General features: G+C 68.2%; 1 protein-coding gene across 1 annotated transcript; it reads right to left on the bottom strand.

Annotated features, from left to right (window-relative positions):
* Positions 1-603: 603 nt before the first annotated feature.
* Positions 604-20,009, bottom strand: OSBPL5 (oxysterol binding protein like 5). Its single transcript, XM_062195634.1, has 21 exons — positions 19,853-20,009; positions 18,539-18,621; positions 17,672-17,752; positions 17,463-17,564; positions 15,891-16,094; positions 15,374-15,458; positions 13,810-13,963; positions 13,438-13,645; positions 12,226-12,410; positions 11,933-12,014; positions 11,159-11,257; positions 10,634-10,730; positions 9,770-9,868; positions 4,803-4,900; positions 4,426-4,515; positions 4,199-4,335; positions 3,820-4,005; positions 3,444-3,570; positions 2,834-2,978; positions 2,423-2,525; positions 604-1,643 (listed from the first exon to the last, which is right to left on the bottom strand). The coding sequence occupies exons 1-21, from the start codon at positions 19,986-19,988 to the stop codon at positions 1,529-1,531; spliced, it is 2,616 nt and encodes an 871-aa protein (XP_062051618.1). The 5' UTR covers positions 19,989-20,009; the 3' UTR covers positions 604-1,528.
* Between the last annotated feature and the right edge of the window lie 1,202 nt (positions 20,010-21,211).

Genomic DNA, 21,211 nt, shown 5'->3' with positions numbered 1-21,211 from the left:
AACCCCGGGTGGGCGGCAGCGCCAGGTGCGGCCTCTCCGGCGTCTTTACCGCTGACCCAAGGCCCTGCTCCTCAGGCAGGACCCGGAACCCCCGGGGTGGAAGTTAAAGCCACCTCAGGGTGGCGGCTTAAGCCAGCCGTGGTGCTCGGGAGGTGGCCAGGAACCTGGAGCTCCACCCGGTCTCCCGCGTGGGCGGCCAGGTCCAGTCCTTGGCCCGTCTTCTGGCGTCTCCCCAGGCGCACTAGCAGGAGCTGGACTGGAAGCGGAGCAACGCCCACGTGGGGTGACCACAAGGATGGGGACTTGTGATTGGCACCTGAGGTGGGCTTGCGGGACTGGATGCGAACTCCAGGTAGGCGGGGCCAGAAGTCTGGCGGCTGGTGGAGAGGGGAGCCAGGAGGCCCCGTGTGTGCAGTGTGGGTGGGGGGGTCCGCAGCTGGCGATCCGCCCACCAGCCGTGTTCCCGGCTTAGCACACGCGGGCCGCCTTCCCACAGTCCCAGTCAGTCTGCACGCCCCCAGGACCCTCCCCCACATCAGACAGCCCCAGGCTGGCGTCCAGACTCCCCTGGGAAGCCCCCCAAGAAGAGAACGCACAGAACAGGTGTCTGTTTATTTCCAGGCACGGAGTACAGACAGTGCGGGAACTGGGGAGGAGAGAGACAGAAACGTGGGTGCAAAACCGCAGAGTGGGCCGGTGAGTTCCACGGAGAGGGCGCCACCACGGCGGCGTTTAAGGCTCTGTGTGGATACGTCCGTGTGGACGCCCACACGGAGCGGCACTGGTGCGGGGCCTGGGGCCGCAGCCTGGCTGAAGTATTGCAGTGTTCAAAAAAGTGGAAAATGCGAGGCGGCCTTGGCCTGGGCACAGTGCCAAGCGTGGGTCCCCCGGCCTGGAGGGGGGGCGCTGGGGCCCGCGAAGCCGCTCCCCGGGCACGCTCCCGTGCCCACCTCGCCGGGCAGGCAGGCCGGGGTCTGGGGCTTCCGGTGCCCACCTCGCCGGGCAGGCAGGCCGGGGCCTGGGGCTTCCGGTGCCCACCTCGCCGGGCAGGCAGGCCGGGGCCTGGGGCTTCCAGTGCCCACCTCGCCGGGCTCACGTCCAAGCAGCACCACAACGACTCTGGCCCTGGCACATCGCCGTGGCCCCTGGAATCCACCTGAGGCCCCTCCAGGGCGACCCTGATGACACAGGGCCGTGCCAGTCTTAGGGGCTCCCAGCCTGCGCCCCAAAGCTTTCCCCTCACTGCTGCTGGGGTGTGGCCGTCCGAGGCCTGGCAAGCGCCCCCAGCCCCCAATCCACTGGTCCCTTGCGGCACGTGGAGGCCGGACCAGGAATGAGCAAGCGAGATGGCCAGGGCGTGCCCACAATGGAAGCTGCATTTGGCTCGAGCGTTAAGGCCGGCGCCGGGCGGGGCTCGCGGGAGCCGCCGGCTGTGTCCCTGCACACGGCTCCGGCGACTCGGTGGCTGCCGTGTGCCGGGCAGCGAGGCTCGGGGTCGGCCCGCGTGAGGCCACGCTGGCCCCAGAGCTCACTTGAGAACGTAGTTCACCAGCAGCTGACACGCCAGGAACACGCAGAGCAGGAGCCAGGAGCGGCGGCTCTGCCTGGGCTGCGCCGCGGAGCTCAGCAAGGCCGACAGGTGCCTGCGGAGGCAGAGGGCAGTGGCTGTGCTGGGGCCGGCGTGGCGGCTGCCCTGGGGTGCCCGGCCCGCTGTGGGTGCAGAGGGCCAGGCCCGGGGGAGCCGGAGCCCTCCCCTTTCCCTGGGGACGGCCAAAGAGCGTCCTCGCCCCCCGCCCCCACCCCGGCCAATGCACCCCATGTTAAAGCCCTGACCCGAGACCGGCCTGAGCTGGGAGGTGGGGCCTTTAAGGAGGTGATGGAGTTGACGGGGTCACTGGGCGGCTCAGACCCACAGGGCCGCGTCCTTGTGAGAAGCGGCAGAGGAGCGGCTGTCGGCCAGTCCAGGAGCATGGGCCGGGGGCAGCCGGCCCTGTGGCCCCTGGGCCTCCCCGGGGCGGGAGGCGAGGAACGTCTGACATTTCAGCCGCCCAGGCGGTGGACGCCTCATGGCCGCCCCAGACGCCCACTGCTCTGCCCTCTGCACATCCCGTGCTAAGGGAGCCTCGTCGCCACACTGGGGGCTGGGCCCTTCCCCGTGCCCGGGACAGCACCTGTCCCCCCTTCCCCGTGCCCGGGACAGCGCCTGTCCCCCTTCCCCGTGTCCCCCCTTCCCTGTGCCCGGGACAGCGCCTGTCCTCCCGTGCCCGTCCCCGGCACAGCGTCTGTCCCCCCGTGTCCGTCCCCGGCACAGCGCCTGTCCCCCCCGTGCCTGTGCCTGGCACAGCACCTGTCCCCCCCATGCCCGTCCCCGGCACATGTCTCGGCAGCCTGCAGCCGCCCCCCCTGCCAGCCCCACCGCTACCTGTGCAGCTCCTGCTGGGCTCCCCGGATGGACAGCACGGCCTCGTGCAGGGCCTGCAGCTGCTGCGCCGCCCTCCTGCACCTGGGACATGGGCTCTTGCTGCCTGGGAGGCCGGGGCACGGGACCCCGCGTGGGGAGAGGAGTGAGGATGAGCGGGGCGGTGCATCTGGCTTGGGCCCCCGCCCCTCCCACAGGAAACCACAGGCAGGCATGGAGAGGCACCGGGCGCATCCCCAGAGTGGCTCCCAGGCATGGCCAGCTGCCAGCAAGCTCGGAGACAGCAGTGGCCACGGCACAGCTCGCCCAGTCCAGAGGCAGGGGCGAGGCGGGGGCACACGGGGCCGGAGCCTGGGCCCGCTGCCCTCTCCCCTTGCACGGGCCGCCCTGCAGGCTGGGCCCTAGGAGGCTCACCGGGCGCCAGGTCCCCGTCCTCGTCCCCGTCCTCGTCCGAGAGCTCAGGGCACGACTCAGGCGTGGAGCCGCTGCTCTCCGTGACCTGGCTGTGGCCAGACGGCTGGTCGCTGGCTTTGCGGAGACGCCGCTCGGGGCCCGGCCTCTGTGGGGAGGTGGGGCAGCTGCCGCCAGGAGACCGCCCACACCTGCCGCCCGGGACCCTGGGGCCCTGCTCCCTGCTGCGGGCCTGGGGGCGGGGCCTCTTAGAGAGTGAGGCCCCTGGCCTGGGGCTGGATGGAGGCAATGGGGTGGTCGCACCCTGTCTGGGCCTCAGCACCTTCCTCACTGGTAACAGACTGCTGACCCAGGGGGTGTCCAGCCGGTGCCGGGCTGGGACTCCGGGCCTGGGGTTTGGCGCCACCTGGTGGCACCTTTGGGCATGGCACCACGGAGGACACCAGATCCTGCCCGGCCTTCAGCCACTGCGCTGCCTGCTAGGGCCACGCTGCGCCTCGGTTTCTGCTCGGGTAGAATGGAATGATGGGACAACAGACACGGGGCGGGGGCTGCGAGGGGGGAGTGGCTGTGGGGCCTGGGCTGTGCCCTGGTGGGAAGAGACAGTGCTGACCTGGTGCCCGGGCCCGGGGCTGCCCAGGAAGGGGGTCTCACGGGCCAGGGTCTCACGCTGCAGGGTGTGCAGGATCCCGTCTTGCTCGTACTGGGCTATGTCCTTGGTGGGGTCCCAGGGCCTGCGGCTGGACGGTGCAGAGGGCGTCGGTCGGCAGAGGCAGTGTCCGTGCCCCTCGGGAGAGCGACCGCTGCCCCCTCGTGGCCTCAGGCAGGGCCTGCGGCGAGGGCCGGCTGGGGAGGACCGGCCCACCGGATCCCCTCGGCTCCTTGCACTCTCTCGTCCAGGCAGGGAGCTTGGCCGGCCAGGCAGTCTTCCTGGTCCACCCCACCGCCCGGCTCACGGCCCCGCCCGGGGCCCCGCCCTCGGCACTCACTCCTCGTGCCGGTAGCGCCACTCCTGGGTGACCGGGTCCTGCTGGAAGAGCTGGGGCAGCCAGGCTGTGAGGCTTTGCTGGCGCTCGCGGCTGCGCTGCCGCTGCGCCTCCTCCAGCGCCGACTTCTCCTGCGTGGCCCTGAGCTGGTCGCCCTCGCGGATGGCCCTGGTGACGTGCTGCCACAGCCTGCGGCCAGGGTCCCGCGCTGAGCCGCGGCCTCGGCGGCCCACCCGGGAGGCAGGCTCCCAGCTCACGGCTGACGGTCACCTCCCAGCAGGACCCGCCTCCCGCCGTGAAGGGTCCCGAGGGCTGCCTCCCTGCCAGGGCCACCCGCGCCGGCCGGGCTGTGGCCAGGCCCCTGCACCCCGGGCGGCCTCACCGCTCGGACTCCAGCTCCGTCTGCTCCTCCAGCGGCACCGTGCGCAGCTTTAGCCGCCGCCCGCGGAACTCCCCAAGCGGGGACCAGAACAGCTTGGTGCTGCCGCTCCCTGCCTCCTGGATGAACACGTCCTGGTCCTGCCCAGAGCCAGGCGGGGTCAGGGGTCAAGGTTCCTGCAAAGGCGCCCCGGACCCCAGGGCCCCCTGCCCCCGGGGACAGCCCCGTACCCAGTGTCCGCTGAGCGTCGCCAGGACTTCCGTCCCACGCGTGATCGTCCCCGAGATCTGGTTGATGCTGGCGCTACCCCCGAAGAACGGCTGCAGGGACGGGGCGCCGGTGAGGGGGTCCCCGAGGTGACCCCGGTCACAGGGCCCCCCTCAGGCAGATCCTCAGTTCTCCCCATGCCTCTGCTGGTCTCAGGCTGGGGGTCTCGCTGTGGGGAAGGGGCTTCCGCTGTCCTGTCTACCTTCCCGCCCGGGGCCCCTGTCTTCAGGCCTCACATGCACCTGCTTGGGGTGTGGGAGGACGGCAGGTGGTCTGGGAGGCCCGGGCGCTCCCCACCCAAGCTCCCTGCCCCACCCCCTCCGGGCTCGTCCAGGGCCACCTTGAGCTTGAACTCCAGCTCGGCCTGCAAGCTGTTCTTCTCACACCTGATGGTCACTCTCCCGCCCAGCTCCATGGTCATGGTGCCATACAGGATTCCTGAAACACAGGTGGGGGAGGGGTCGGCCGTGTCAGATCCGGAGAGGGGAGGAGGCTGACGGGGAGCATGGCCGGCACGGGGAAGGCTCCTGGGGACGAGCCTGAGGACCAACCCCCAGGATCGGGAACTCCGTCCACATCCACGCCAGGGCCTCACTCGGGTCTGAGAGCCCCCCCTCCAACGCTCCGTTTGCTGAGTGAATGCCTCCAGGAACCCTGTCCCAGACTCCCAGAGGCCCCTAGGCCCCTGTGACACATCACATCCGTCCCTGGCCTCAGGCGCCGCCTCCTCTCGGCCAGGCGACTCCACAGAGCAGGGAGGGGCAGAGCCCGGAGACCTGAGACGGAGCTAAGCAGTTCACCCAGTTAATGCAACTCTGTATCCATGAACGGGGAGTTAATGCAACTCTGTATCCATGAACGGGGAGTTAATGCAACTCTGTATCCATGAACGGGGAGTTAATGCAACTCTGTATCCATGAACGGGGAGTTAATGCAACTCTGTATCCATGAACGGGGAGTTAATGCAACTCTGTATCCATGAACGGGGAGTTAATGCAACTCTGTATCCATGAACGGGGAAGTAGGAATCTTGTATTTGCGGCCACTGGCAGGGCTTACGCTGATCCAGTTAACAGCACCGGCACCACCGCCCCTGCCCCCACCCCGAGATACTCAAAGCTTTATCTCCGCTCTAAAACACACGAACTGTAAGTGGGGCGCAACAGTCTCCCCGCGCAGTCCCAGTCACCCAGCAGCACAGAGCACACAGGGACGGAGGGAACACTCCCCCACGCTCAGCACAGTGTCTTGCTAGCATCAGTCTGCTCTGTCGATGTCGCGTATCTTGCACTGTGCCTGACTTCTGAGCTAAGAGTCCTGGCGTAGCAGGTGCAGGCTACGCTGCTGTCCATGGGGTCGCGCGTCTCTGGGAGACGCAGCCCCGTGGGTAAGCGGTGCCACTGGCTGTCTCTTAAGAAAAAAAGGGCAGCCATTTCGACAGTGACAGCTCCAAACACCCTGTCCCCACCATCCACCTGTTCCTAGGGACTGATGGCTTCCCGGCCCCAGGATATGAACGCGCAGCCCAGCGCCAGGGCCCCGGTGCCCGCCCTCTGTACCGGGACGGGAACCCACAGCCCAGCACCAGGGCCCGGCGCCCGCCCTCTGTACTCCGGGACGGGAACCCCCAGCCCAGCACCAGGGCCCCGGCGCCCGCCCTCTGAGGCTGCAGGACTCCTGGGCTACACCGGGACGTGAACCCCCAGCCCAGCACCAGGGCCCCGGCGCCCGCCCTCTGTACGCCGGGACGTGAACCCCCAGCCCAGCACCAGGACCCGGCGCCCGCCCTCTGTACCCCGGGACGGGAACCCCCAGCCCAGCACCAGGACCCGGCGCCTGCCCTCTGAGGCTGCAGGACTCCTGGGCTACACCGGGACGGGAACCCCCAGCCCAGCACCAGGGCCCGGCGCCCGCCCTCTGTACCCCGGGACGGGAACCCACAGCCCAGCACCAGGACCCGGCGCCCGCCCTCTGTACCCCGGGACGGGAACCCCCAGCCCAGCACCAGGGCCCGGCGCCCGCCCTCTGTATGCCGGGACGGGAACCCCCAGCCCAGCGCCAGGGCCCGGCGCCCGCCCTCTGTACGCTGGGATGGGAACCCCCAGCCCAGCACCAGGGCCCCGGCGCCCGCCCTCTGAGGCTGCAGGACTCCTGGGCTACGCCGGGACGTGAACCCCCAGCACAGCGCCAGGACCCGGCGCCCGCCCTCTGTACGCCGGGAGGGGAACCCACAGCCCAGCACCAGGACCCGGGACGGGAACCCCCAGCCCAGCGCCAGGGCCCGGCGCCCGCCCTCTGAGGCTGCAGGACTCCCGGGCATCTTTGTGGCTCGGATTTGGAAGCAGGTAAACGTGTTAGTGTGAAGGGCGGGTTGAGCCTGTTGTCTCGTGGTCACGGCACCGGTTAGGGCCCCAGGACCCGCATCAGAGCGCCTAGGTGTATGCCCGGCTCTGGTAGGCAGCAGGTGCTCAGCTGAAGTTCCCCACGGGGGAGACCCGGGTTGGGGTCCCGACTCCCTGACGACCCCGGTCCAGCCCTGGACACTGCGGATAGGAGCTCTCTCTCTCTCTCTCTCTCCCTCTAAGAAAAGCAACTCCTAGAAATCAAAAGCAAAGTAAAGGGGCCAGCGCTGTGGTGCAGTGGATTAAAGTCCTGGCCTGCAGTGCCGGCATCCCATATGGGCTCTGGTTCGAGTCCCGGCTGCTCCTCTTCCAATCCAACTCTCTTCTATGGCCTAGGAAAGCAACAGAAAATAATCCAAGTGCTTGGGCCCCTGCACCCACGTTGGAGACCTGGAAGAAGCTCCTGGCTTCGGATCAGCTCAGCTCTGGCCGTTGCAGCCAATTGGGGAGTGAACCAGCGGATGGAAGAGCGCTCTCTCTCTCTCTCTCTCTCTCTCTCTCTGGCTCTACCTCTCTCTGTAACTCTGTCTTTCAAATAAATAAAAGCAATCTTTAAAAAAGTCAAGTGGAACAAGCGGCCCGCGCTGGGCATCACTGCCGCCGTCTAGGGAGCCGCTCCGGTGCCTTTGAGACCCCGTGCGACAGAGGACGAGGACAAGCAAACACGAGTCTCCGCCTGAGTGACTTGCTGGCCCGTGGCCGGCAGGGCTGGCTGTTGTCCTGGGACTGCCACAGGGGTGACCTGGGCTAAGACAGAAAAGTGACCGTGGTGGTGCCGAGCAAAGCGGGCCTTGGGGCGCGGCAGGCCTTGGCTCCGTGGCCGAGATCTGCCTGGGGCGCCTGCACCCCACGGGGGTGCCTGGCTCAGGTCTCGGCTCCACTCCGGCCCGCTTCCGCTCATGGGCACTCTGGGAGGTGCAGGGGACAGTGCCGGTCCCTCCCCCGCACGGCAGACCTGGACTGGTTTGGGGCTCCTGGCTTCGGCCTGGCTCAGCCCAGGCTGTTGCAAGCGCTTGGGGAGGGGGCCAGAGGATGGAAGATCTCTGTCTGTCTGTCTGTCTGTCCCTCTCTCTGTGACTCTCTGCCTTTCAAATAAAGGAAAAAGAAGAGATAGAGAGGGCCGGCGCTGCAGCTCACTAGGCTAATCCTCCGCCTGCGGCGCCAGCACACCAGGTTCTAGTCCCGGTTGGGGCGCCGGATTCTATCCCGGTTGCTCCTCTTCCAGGCCAGCTCTCTGCTGTGGCCCGGGAAGGCAGTGGAGGATGGCCCAGGTCCTTGGGCCCTGCACCCCATGGGAGACCAGGAGGAAGCACCTGGCTCCTGGCTTCGGATCAGCACAGCCCCAGCCACAGCGGCCATTTGGGGGGTGAACCAATGGAAGGAAGACCTTTCTCTCTGTCTCTCTCTCTCACTGTCTAACTCTGCCTGTCAAAAAAAAATTTTTTTTAAAGATTAAAAAAAAAAAAAAAAGAAGAAAAACTGGCTTTCGGTGTCGGGGCAGAGAATTCAGAACAGGGATGTTCTGCCACCCGGAACCGGGCCGGACGCGGACGTTTTTTTGAATCAAACCAGCAAGATTCCAGCGTTCAGCCTGCCAGGAAGCCCTGAGACAACGGCCGGGCCACTCGCACCGGGAACAGGCTGGAGCCGGCAGTGGAGCTGCACCCACCGCGGGACACCTGCCAGCGGTCACCGTAGCCAATTTTGTGCTACACAGCCCACCGCAGTAACAAACGCGAAAGGCACAGAACTGCCCCCCAGATCATGGCTCCCGCGCTCCCCTCCCCAGGAAATGGATGAGACACGGCCAGGTGCTCACGGGGCGCAAAGCTCGCCAGGCTCCCGAGGTGTGATGTGGCCCAGGGGCCAGCGATGGCCCCCGGAGGCCGATGGGGGCAGCCCGAGTATCGGTCAGGATAACAACCGAGGAGGGGTCCTAAGCCACGGAAGCTGCCCCCTGCCCACAGGCACAGGGCAAGGTTGGCTTCGTGGGGCTGACAGGATGTGGCCCTGCAACCCCGGCACACCTTAGCCCCGGTGTCTGATGGTGGCAGTGACAGACCGAGGGTGGAAGCTGGAGCCAGCTGGGATGCCTTGGGGGCGGGGGGCCAGTCAGGGACACAGGGGAGGAACCGCCCACCGAGCACAGACCTCGCGTGGCTCAGCCTCGGGGCCGTGGGGCACTGGCGGCCAAGGAGCTCGGGACGCCGCCCGCGTTCCCGATGACGCGAAGGGAAGAGCCTGCCTTGATCTCTCTGACGTGACGGCGGGGTTCACGGTCACAGGAAGTTTGTGAGCACGCGTGACGTGGCTGGGGCTTCCTGCCAGTGCGTCAGATGGGAGAGCATGGCGGGGTTGGAGGAAGCAGCCAGAGCCTCACTGAGCCAGGGCGGGCACAGGCTGGGCTGCACAGGATGCGGGGGGTGGCGGTGGTGTGGGGCAGTGGGTAAAGCCGCCGCCTGCATGCCGGCGTCCCATACGGTGCTGGTTCGAGTCCCTGCTGCTCCACTTCCCATCCAGCTCCCTGCTAATGCACCTGGGAAAGCAGTGGATGATGGTCCAAGTGCTAGGGCCCCTGCACCCATGTGGGAGACCCAGAAGAAGCTCCTGGCTCCTGGCTTCGGATTGGCCCAGCCCTGGCTGTTGCATCCATCTAGGGAGTGAACCAGCAGATGGAAGACCTCTCTCTCTCTCTCTCTCTCTCTCTCTGAGAAGACCTCACGGTAGCCGTGGGGAAAGGCAGGTGGCATCCCCGGCTGGCGGCAGCCTCGGGGAAGCCAGAGGCGTCACAGGGCCCAAAGGAGAAGAACCGGCCAGCTGTCTCCGGAGACTCCGACCCCGACAGTTGCCGCTGAGTGCCGGCGTGGAGCCAGCTGGCGCAGCCGCGTCCCCGGGGGCCTCTCACCTTTGCAGTGGGCGTAGGGCATGGTGAGGGTGTAGTCCTCCGCCCGGCTCGGGAAGGTGAGCGTGGCCTTGCCATCCAGCAGAGCCGACACGGAGTTGCCTGCGGGGGCGGGGGGGGGGGGCAGTGAGTATGGATAGAACCGGAGCACCTGGGGCCCTGCCCATCACAGGGTCCCCGAGAGAGCCGGGCGCCTCCTGCTGTGTGGCTGTGGTGGACGGCTTCATAGCCCATAGGGACCCTGTGCAGTGGGCACGGCCACCGTCCTCAGACGCCGGCCACCTGCCACCTGCCACAGGGTTCACAGCCACTGAACCAGGGGTTCCGGACGCCTGGGACCAGCCCAAGGCCTCTCGGGTTTTAAACAGCCCAGGGCTGGGCCATGAGGGGAGCTCCACTGGAGACGAGGGCACTCCACCTGCCACAGCCACGAGGCACGAGGCACCCGGCACCCGGTCGCGGGCAGCGGCCACTGAGCCACACCAGGCAGCAAAAGTGGAGAGAGAACCGCCCAAGGGCTGGCCGTGGATGCTCCCCGCCAGGCCGTCCAGCCCCAGGCCCTGGTTCCTGCGTGTCCCCAGGCCGGTGGCCGCTACCTGGACAGCGCAGCTCTGCACTGCTCCCCTGGCGGGCTCTGACCACGCAGAGTGGAAGGGCCGGGCACACGGCCAGCCCCGCAGGTCTTGGCGTCCACTGCTCCTGGGGCGCCCTTGCCCGCCTCTGGCACTCACCGCAGAACCAGGACCGGCCGCCTCTGGCACTCACCACAGAACTGGGACCAGCCGCCTCTGGCACTCACCACAGAACCGGGACCAGCCGCCTCTGGCACTCACCACAGAACCGGGACCGGCCGCCTCTGGCACTCACCGTAGAACCGGGACCGAGCTGTGACGCTGCCGCTGAGGCAGAATCCGTCCTTGCGGTTGCTCACGTGGAATGCGGACACCGGGGGGCGGTGTGACACCTGCGGGTCGAGGGACAGCTCTGGCATTGGCCGTGCGAACGGGCGCCCCCAGGGACCCCACTGTCCCACCCCCAGGGACCCCAGCACCCAACTCCCAGGGCGCCGGGCACCCCCTCCCGCAGGGAGCCCAGTGCCCGCCCCCAGGGAGCCCAGTGTCCCACCCCCAGGGAGCCCAGCACCCTGCTCCCAGGGAGCCCAGCGCCTGCCCCCAGGGAGCCCAGCGCCCCCTCCACAGGGAGCCCAGCACCTGCCCCAGGAAGCCCAGCGCCTCCCCCAGGGAGCCCAGAACCCCCTCCACAGGAAGCCCAGCACCTGCCCCAGGGAGCCCAGCACCTGCCCCAGGGAGCCCAGCGCCCCCTCCACAGGGAGCCCAGCGCCCACCCCCATGGCTGCCAGCGCCCGCCCCCAGGGTCCCGCGGAGGCCCTGCCTGCTCTGCCAGGTAGAAGGTGTGGCTCTCGGTCTCGGGGTGGAACCAGCAGCAGCGGAAGGTCTCCCCTAGCACGGGGTTGTACGGCTTCTTGATTCCCTGCAGGCGGCGACAGACACTGTCGGAGGAGCCAGGCAGGGCCGTGGGGCAGGTGCGCCAGGCACGGTGTGGGCACGCCGCCCGCGGCCCTGCTCTCTGGGTGGGGGGCAGCGCCCGCTTCTGCCCGGCTTGCGTTCTCCAGGGACATCTGTCCACACCTCGGCTCACAGCGAGGCAGGAGACCCTGTCCACTGCCCGTGCAGCCCTCAAAGCTCAGCTCTGCAAGGCCCCGGAGTCAGGCTCCGCCCCCATCGCAGCTGGGAGTCTGGGGCCCTCCCCCCCCCCCCCCAGTGCACAAGGAAGAGGTGACCCAGTGTCACCACGGTTTACAAACTGGAGCTGCAGCCCCTCCCCCTGCACTGCAACCCCGGGGTGGGGGGTGGTTGGGTCCCAGCGTGAGGGCGCAAGAAGGGGTTCCAGGACTGGGGAGTCTGAAGCCCCAGGCCCCAGGTCACAGCCCCCGTGTAACACGACCCGGGGGGGGGGCAGGGTCATTGTCTTGGGGTAGACAGAGCGTCCAGCTTGGGCCCTTCCAGGAACTGGGAACACTGGGCGTCAGGGGAGCCTCACTGCTGGGGGCTGGGAGCCTTCAAGGCCGTGGGGGCGGGGCCCCCGGCGGCCTGGGGCAGGTGCACGGGGATGAGGGCTGAGTGAGGCCCGGGGGCCGTTTCTCACCTTGGGCTTTTTGTAGAAGCCGGACAGGTACCACTGCAGCACCAGCCTCATGCGGCCGTAGGCGTCGTCCTCCAGCACGGCCCTGCGGGCGCCCTCAGCTCGGACTCGGCCCGGCCACACCCCCGCCGCTCCTCTGCCGCCCCCGCGCCGGCCCCAGCCCCGTCCTGCCCAGGCAGCCCGGAAGCGGGCGGACTCCCTGCTCTGGCCACCGAGTGCCAGGGCAGCCCCGCCTCCAGGAAGACCCCTGGACCCTCCCACCCTCCCCCGGCCCCCCGCCCCGCCTGGCCGCGCACCTGGACAGCAGGTCGGCGTGGTAGTAGTGGTCCGAGAGCTTGCTGAGGAAGGAGCGCGGCTCCAGCACGCCGGTGGGCAGCGCGACGCGGGCCAGGTCCACGCCGGGCCGCAGCTGCCGCAGCAGCAGCCACAGCAGGCCCCGGCTCTCCTGCGACACCGCCTCCACCTGCGACGCCGCGCCCAGCTGCGCGGGGCCACGTGTCACGCCCACGCCCCCGCCCCCGCCCGCGCCCCCGCTGGCCTGGCCGCTCGCCCCTGTCCAGGGCCCTGTGACCTGCACGGCCGCCCGGCTCCCGTTAGGGCACGGCCTCAGTTTCTCATCGCTTCTACGGCTGCAGGGGAGCACACGCGTGGGCGGCCACGGCCCCGTCCCCTCCGGGAGGCCTGAGCTCCCTTGGAGAAGAAACCCTCGGGGCTCGCATCTGGGACTGGACAGGGCTTCCCCGCGGCCCTGCTCCCGCCCGGGCCTGGGGTCTTCCCCCGACACCAATGAGCAAGTGGGTAGAATGATCTTTAAAAGGGTCACAGTGGGCCGGCGCCGTGGCTTAACAGGCTAATCCTCCGCCTTGCGGCGCTGGCACACCGGGTTCTAGTCCCGGTTGGGGAGCCGGATTCTATCCCGGTTGCCCCTCTTCCAGGCCAGCTCTCTGCTATGGCCAGGGAGTGCAGTGGAGGATGGCCCAAGTCCTTGGGCCCTGCACCTGCATGGAAGACCAGGAGAAGCGCCTGGCTCCTGGCTTCGGATCAGCGCGATGCGCCTAACGCGGCGGCCATTGGAGGGTGAACCAACTGCAAAAAGGAAGACCTTTCTCTCTGTCTCTCTCTCTCTCTCACTATCTACTCTGCCTGTCAAAAAAAAAAAAAAGGGTCAAAGTGCTGGCCAGGGACGGCCAGGAGGCCGGCCCGCTGGGTGCTGCTGGCGGGGGGCCGGCCCAGCCCTGGCTGCCCCGGGGACCGGGTGAGTCCACGGCGCTGCTGGGAGTCACAGTGGCTCCACGGCCTCCGGCCCGGCTGAGTCTTGGTGCCTGCAGCCTAGGGGGCGGGGACGGGACCTGCCCAGGGCCCAGGTCTGTCCCAGCCGGTGTGTGCCGCGTCTGCGCGCCGCTCAGCTCAGCCCCTACCCCCAGACAGGGTCAAGGCCTCCACCCCACCCCGCACTGCCTGTCACTGCACCCAGCCCCCCCACGCCCCCACGCCAGGTGGGCGCCCACCTCGCCAAGCTCCTCATGGACCTGCTCCAGGTAGGTGGTCCCTCGGAGCACCGGGCCCCCCGGGGGCTCTGACTGGTCGCTCCCGCTCCCGTTGGTCCTGCGGCTCTGGTCCTGGGCGTCGGCGTCTGACTCCTCACCGTCCTCTCTCTCCCACTTGTCTGACAAAGCGTCACTCTCCAGGCGGGTCTCCAAGGCGGCCCCGTTCAGTCTGGGAGGGGGGAGAGCCCGTGGGTGCCGGCTCCCCGGGGTCCAACACCCCCCCGCCGTGGGCGTGTCACACAACCAGGCCCATACTGCAGATGGAGAAACAGAGGCTCCAGGCCCAGGGCTCCCCCCAGGGCTGAGCCCCGCCTGCTCCCGCCCTGCACTCACGGGAACAGGTGCCGGTCGGGGTGGACGGCGGCCGAGGCAGGCGAGGCGTCGGGCGAGGACCCTGGCTCCCCATCACGGCCCTGCCTGCAGGCGCCCAGGCGCAGGAGGCTACAGCAGCGCAGGGCCAGCTCCAGGGCGTCCAGCCAGCAGCGGCCTGGGGGAGGGGCCAGGGTGAGCTCCGCCCCACCCCTCCCCCTCACGAGAGCGCCAGCACCCCCACCCCGGGCTGTGAGTCCTCCCCCTCACCCCCAACCTCCCCTGTCCAAGGAGCCCTCGCCTTCCTTCTCAACCAGGAAGCCCCATGCAGAACCCGTCACCCCCAGCCTGAGCCAACCCCAATGCTGGCCTGTCCTCCACTCTCCAACCAGGGAGAGTCCCCCCTTCTAGAAATACCCCAGCCTTGGCCTTGTGTGTGGTGGGGGCAGCAGGAATCCTGGGGGACCCAGGCCATGGTGCACAGGCCTGAGCCGGCCTCATGGGGTGCTGGGTGACCATGAGGACAGCTAATGACTCCCCCAAGGTCACTCGCTCAGAGCCTGCCTCCTACCCTCAGGGGCCTGCAGGTGGACGGGAGGGGGCTCCTGCCAGCCTAGAGGGTGGGGGAGGAGCTGGGGGCCGCGGGGCCGCAGGGGGGGACAGCAGACAGAGCTGGCCACCTGTAGCCCCTGCTCTGGGCTCCTGGAGCTTGTGTGGGGTGAGACCGGCACCACCCGGCTGTCCCCGTGGGTGTGGAAGGCACCCGATGTGCTGGTGACAGGCGGATCTCGCCCAGGGCTCACCTGTCCCAGCCTGGAAAGCCAGGGCATCTGTGCCTGGCAGAGCGGCCCTGGGTGGTGCCCTTTGGGACACAGTGGGGGCCCTGGGGACATTGGGGTCCTGCCAGCCACCTTTCTTCCCTGTCGCCCCAGGCCAGCAGGCACTGGGTTCAGGCATCAGCCCAGTCTGCCTTGTGTGAACTCATGGCCCATGTCCCCTCCCCGCTTGCAGGCTCAGGAGGGCAGGGCTGCCCTGTTGGCTCCGGGAGTGGGGGGCAGGACTGATACTGGAGGGGCTCAGGGCAGCTGGGGAGGGAAGGGAGGATGTGACATTCGACCACCAGGCGGCGATGTGGCACCACCTGAGACTCAAAGCCCAGAGGGGCTGGGCCCCAGCGGGGTGCCTTAGGGAGGGTCCTGCCCACCACGGACCATGGCCAGGATGGGAGCCCTTTGCCCTGGCTGCTCTGGGAGGCGCCAGCAGGAGGGTCTGGGGGGAGGTGGGGCAGCTGCAGTTACCAGGAGCGGCCACTAGAGGGAGAACTACCTGCGGAGCTGCTGGGGGGCGATGCAGGCCCTGACCCCCAGTGCCTCTGCTCTGGGGGCCCCTGGCCCGCGGCCTCTGGATCCCCTGACACTGCAGCAACCGGTGCTGCTGGTCACCGAGGCTCAGCGGCAGCCGGCCTGGCCCCGGCCTCAGGCTGGGTCCTTCTCCCTGGCGGCGGTGGAGGGACAGCCTGAACTGGGGCCACCCGCACTGGGCTGGGGCAGGGCCCCCCGGGAGCCCCGCGGTGGGGGGGGGCGCTCACCGTCTGACTCCGAGGCGGCTCTGAAGATCAGGTAACTGCTGGGGAGGGGCTGGGTGATGGAGCCCACGCTCTCGCCCTTGGGGCCCTGTGGGGGCAGAGGTCGGGCACCAGCTGCACAGGCAGACCCTGGCCCTGACGCCCCGGGGCCTGGGAGGGAGTGAGGGAGGCGGAGGCACAGCATCACCGCCCCCCACTTCCCCCTTCCCATCTGAGGCGGCCAGGACAGCGCTCAGCGTCCCCCAAGGGGATACGGCAGGGGAGGGGCACGGGCCTGGGGCCATCTTCAACAAGCCGCATCGGGGTCCCGCCGCCCTCGCACCCCATGCCCACATCTGCTCGACAGCTCGGCTGATTCTCGGAAGCCCAGCTTCAACGGGGCGCGCCGGCTGCCATCTACCGACCTGCCCCCACCCCGGGGGACGAGGGGTGCGGTCTAGACGCGGGGACCCCAGCCCCGTGCTGCCCTCTGGCGGGGTCACGGGTCCCTCCCCGGCCCCTCCCCGCCGGGCGGCCGTACCTTCACGGCCCACACGGACTGGTCGAGCGGGTGGAAGAGCTTGAAGCAGAAGCCGTCCTTCTTGGAGGGCCGCTCCATGAGCTGGCAGCAGTGCAGCAGCACGGTGCCCACCCACTGGCCCACCTGCGGCTTCTTGTAGAGGAGCAGCGCGCCCGGCTTCAGCACGCACCACAGCTTCGTCCAGCTCTTCAGGGTCCCGCGGATCTGGGGGGCGGCCGGGGTCACCCCGGGGCACGGCCGTCCTCCTCCCTCGCCCCCTTGGGGAGGGGCATCCCCTGCCCGCCGCGCGCCCAGCCGAGGCCGGGGCATCGGGGGACACGGGGTGGTCGGGGACAGGTTTGCTGGGCCCTGGAGGTCAGGTTCAAGGTCAAGGCCCTCAGAGGGGAGGAGCCAGCACCTGAGGGCTGGAGCTGTCAGCTCTGCAGATTTCCGTGTTAGTGACTGTCACTTCCCTGCGTCACTGGTCTGGGGGAGCAACCCAGGCCTGGGGCTCCCTGGGGTCCCAGCAGCCACCACATGGGGGCTGGGACAGGGCTGCACACACTCCTGGCCTGACCTCGTCCACTCTGCTCCGGGGCAGCTGGGCCGTCCCCACCCCCGCCCCCCGCGGGGACCCTGAGCAATCTGGGCTCTTGCCCCGCATTTGGAAACTGAGGCTCTGAGGATGTCACCAGGCGAGGCAGGAGCAGGGCGGGCCCTAGACCTAGAGCCACACACACACACACACACACACAGAGACACAGACACACAGAGACACACACACAGACATACACACAGAGACACAGACACACACACAGACACAGACCCACACAGACACACAGAGATACACAGAGACAGATACACACACAGACACACACAGACACAGACACACACACAGAGACACAGACACACACAGACACAGACACACACAGACACAGACACACACACAGAGACACACACAGAAGACACACAGAGACACAGACACACACACAGAGACACACACAGAGACACACACACAGAGACACAGACACAGAGACACAGACACACCCAGAGACACACACAGACACACACACAGACACAGAGACACACACAGAGACACAGACACACACAGAGACACAGACACAGACACAGACACAGACACACAGAGATACACAGAGACAGACACACACAGACACACAGAGACAGACACACACACAGACACACAAACACACACACAGAGACACAGACACACACACAGAGACGCAGACATAGACACACACAGACACACAGATACACAGACACGCACAGACACAACACACACAGACACAGACACACAGATACACAGACACACACACAGAGACACACACACACAGAGACAAACACCCACAGATACACACACACAGAGACACAGAGACACACATACACACACACACAAGGCCATGGGGGCAGCGACACAGCCTGGGCCGATGTGGCCGCAGCCTGGGGACCCGGCACCCCCGGAAGCGGAAGAGGCAGGAGGGACCCCCAGGCTCTGGCCTCCGTGACGGCGAGGGAACGGATGTCTGTGGCTCTGAGGCCAGCCGGCCGTGGTCGCAGGGCCTCGCGTCCGCCTACCTTCAGGCTGTCGGCCATGATGACCACGCTGGGGTCGGTCAGCGCGCTCAGCAGCTGTCTCGTGGCTCGCTTCTTCTCCTGCCGGTAGCTCTCCTTCTGCGCCTGGCCAGGCACCGGTGGGCGGTCACAGGGAGCCCTGGCTGCCCCCAGCCCCAGCCACCCTGCAGCCCTGGGGGTGGGGACAGGGGCCTCCCAGGGCCCGGGCTCACCTTCAGGGTCTCCTTCTTGGTGACCCTGGCTGTCGGGGACACACACTCCTTGGGGGACCCATTGCACAGCCTGTACTCTGCCTGCGAGAGAGAGAGGCGGGCGTGGGGGGACCAAGGCCCTGGGGGGCAGCTGAGCCACAGGCTGGTGGCAGGGCCGGCCTGAGGCCATGGAGTTAGAGAAAGATGCCCTCGTCCCCGCCCGGCATGTGGCTCCCCGGTCCCCGCACATCTGGGGGGGCCAGTGAGGGGGCCACAGGAAGCCCCTCCCCTGGGCGCACACAGGGGCAGGGTGGGCAGGGTGGCAGAGGTGGAGTTCGCGGCCCCCAGGCTGTTTCTCGAGACCCACACTCCACTGTCCCTCCCCGGGGGCCACCTCTGGGCAAGGCCGGCACGTGCTTTGGGGGTACAGGGAGCCCCGAGTCCATCTACAGACGGCGACACCGAGGCCGGGGCTGTCGGGCTGCCTGGCTACAGGCAGAGGGCAGCTCTGCGGGACCGGAGCCGAGCGAGAGCCCAAAGGACGTCAGGTGACAGCGGAACGTCTCACACTCAGCTCCGGTGCTTGGCACAGGGCCAGGCCGCCCCTGCACACACCGCCTGTGGCTGCTTTTCTGTACCCACAATGCTGAGTGCTCACAGCACTGAGTACCTACAGCGCTGAGTACCTGCAGTGCTGAGTACTTCCAGTGCTGAGTACTTCCAGTGCTGAGTACTCTCAGGGCTGAGCACCCACAGCACTGAGTACTCCACTGTGAGTACCTGCAGTACCAAGTCCCGCAGTGCTGGGTGCTCACAGCACTGAGTACCTACAGTGCCGAGTACCCCTGAGCCGGGCTCCCCACCCCGGTCCTTGCAGAGGGCTCTTACCGGTGGCACCCTGGTGGCAGAGCCTGGGGTCGGGGGCCCCTCGTCCCTCGGCAGCGATGGACCGTTGGGCTCCGTGGTCTTCCCTGCAAGACAGCGGTCGGGGTGAGGCCGGGGCCAGGACTGGGCACCTGGACACTGCCTTGGGGATGCCTCAGGGGCCCCGGTCCAAAGACCACGGGGGTGGAGGAGCCCACAGAGCCCCCCAGAGAGCACAGCCTGGCCCTCCCATTCCTGGAGGACAAGGGTGGCGTCCAGGCTCAGAGCGGGCAGGGACCACACATTCCTGCAGCCAGACGCCACCAGCCTGAGAGCCAGGAACTCAGGGGCGCTGGTCAGGCAGGTAGAGGCCACCGCTGGTTCCATCCAGCCTGTCCATGGCCCTCCCTGCTCTGCCTCCTCCAGCCAGGTCCTAGCTATCCTGGGGACCGAATCTCCAGATGTGGACAACCAATGGGACCGTCCCTTGCCTCCAGGAATGACGGACGATGGGGACATGTCCCGCCCCTCTGAGATGGACAGCCCATGGGGACTTGTCTGCTTTTTTGAGATTGACAGCCAACGGGACCCATCCCTCGCCTCCAGGAATGACGGCCAGTGGGGACCCACCCTGCCCCTCTGAGACTGACAGCCCATGGGAACCCGCCTCCCCCCGAGACTGACAGCCCATGGGGACCTGCCCCGCCCCTCTACACCCCTCTCTGCTGAGGGTCACAGGTTCGAGGGTCACAGGTTCAAGGTCCGCAGGGAACAAAGGCCACAGGGTTCCCTTCCCAGGAGTCCGGGTCCTGCCAGCTGTCCCCAGGCAGCGGGGAGGCCATGGCCAAGGCAGGATTTCCCAGAGGGGCTCTGGGCTCGGGGGGGGGGGGCATTGTCACACACAGGGCAGAGGGGACGCGGCTGAGCCTTGTGGGCACGGAGCCGTCAGGGATGCCACAGAGGGGACGTGTGGGTGCCACGTGCTCACTGCTGTGTGCCGAGGCCTCAGCGGCCAGGTCTGGGCCGGCTGCCCCCTCAGAGCCCAGGACCCCGGGGAACATGTGTGGAGTGCCCACATTTCACACAATGGGCTCACAGCAGTCCAGTCGCTGGCCGGGACTCGGGGTCCCGGGGACAGAGGCTGCCCCGAGGAGCCGCTCCTCCCTCTGCTCGGCCACACGGGCTGCACCTGGCCCCACAGGTCCCTCCTGGAAGCCACCCCACTCCGTGCCTTGCCACCCAGCGAGCCCTCTGTGTATCAAACCTGCATGAAGCCGGTGCCAGCAGCCCAGAAAGGGACCCGGCGCCCCGCCAGCCCCCCGCACGGCCAGCACGCACCTGGGCCCAGAGGGCAGAGCTCGCTGTCGGTGCCCAGGAGCAGGTTCCGGCTGAGCTTCCGCAGGTCTGCCTTCGGCGGGGCGGAGGCCGGCGGGCACAGCGCGAAGCGACACCTGAGCAAGGTCTCCTCCTTCATGGCGTGGCCGCCGGCGGGCTTCTGCAGGGGCCGGGGGGCAGGCGGTCAGCGCACGGCGGGGACCCGCGGCCACCGCAGCCCCACTCACCTGCGCAGGTGCACGGCCCCGCCCCGCCCACGCAGCTTCCTTCCTGCCTCCCACAGCGCCCCCAGGACAGTGCCCGGGTCGGACACAAGCAGCGGCCAGGAGGGGGCGACGGCCAGTCGCTGAGGCTGCTGGTCACGCCCGCGGCAGCACCTCACTGGACCGAAGCCGGCAGTGGGCAGCAGCAGCCGGCTCTCCCTCCTGCCCTCTCACAGCCCTGACCCCATCCCCGCCCCGGGTGCTTCCAAGTTGATGGTGCTGAACCCACCAAGGCTCAGCCGGTTCTACGGAGATCATGGCTCCGTGTGGACAGAGCAAGGCCTCTGTTCTCTCCGTCTGTCCAGCCCAAGGGATGACCTTAAAGACCTGCTGGCCGGGCCCCCGCCTCGCTCCACTCTTGGGGCGGCCACCTGCTGTCTCCCTGGGTGGGGGCCTCACACAGACTTTCCTGCTGGACTCAGGGACTGGACGGTGCTTCCAAGGTGGGCGGCAAGGCCCAAAGTGTCCCTGGTCTGCCCCCAGCCCTGGAGCCCAGGGGTGAGAGGGAGAGGCTGTTGGGCTGTGGCCTGCGACCCCCCCTTCCCGAGCTCCAGCACGCCCCCTGCTGGTGGTGACCTGGCCGGCCGGTCTGCACCCAGGGAGCCCTGTCTTCCGGGGCAGGGGCTTCTGACCCAGTGATGGTCACTGCCTGCATGTGAGCGAAGTCGGGCAGCTTCTGCCACCCAGCTCCCGAGTGTCTGCCTCTCACAGCCTACTGGGAAAGAGAGGACGGGGCCTGGGCACCTGCTCCTGCTTTTCGGAGTCAGGGACAACACGGCCCACCTACGCAGGTGCATCTCAGCCAGGGAGTCAACACCTAGGAGGCCCGGAGTCTGGAGCACCCAGGCTGCACAGGGCACGGGGGCCAGGGGAGCGTGGGCCGGGGGGGGGCTCCCTCTCCCGGGCACAGGGCCCAGGGGAGCGTGGGCGGGGGGCTCCCTCTCCCGGGCACGGGGGCCAGGGGAGCGTGGGCCGGGGGGGGGGCTCCCTCTCCCAGGCATGGGGGCCAGGGGAGCGTGGGTGGGGGGCTCCCTCTCCTGGAGCCCCCTTCTTCAGGACCTGAGTCTGGCAGACTGGGGAAGGGGCAGGGCTGCCATCT

Source organism: Lepus europaeus, chromosome 7 (genome assembly GCF_033115175.1).
Source record: "Lepus europaeus isolate LE1 chromosome 7, mLepTim1.pri, whole genome shotgun sequence".
Classification (NCBI taxonomy): domain Eukaryota; kingdom Metazoa; phylum Chordata; class Mammalia; order Lagomorpha; family Leporidae; genus Lepus; species Lepus europaeus.
Note: the sequence above shows the minus strand (reverse complement) of the source record. Positions and strands in the feature narration are given on the sequence as shown.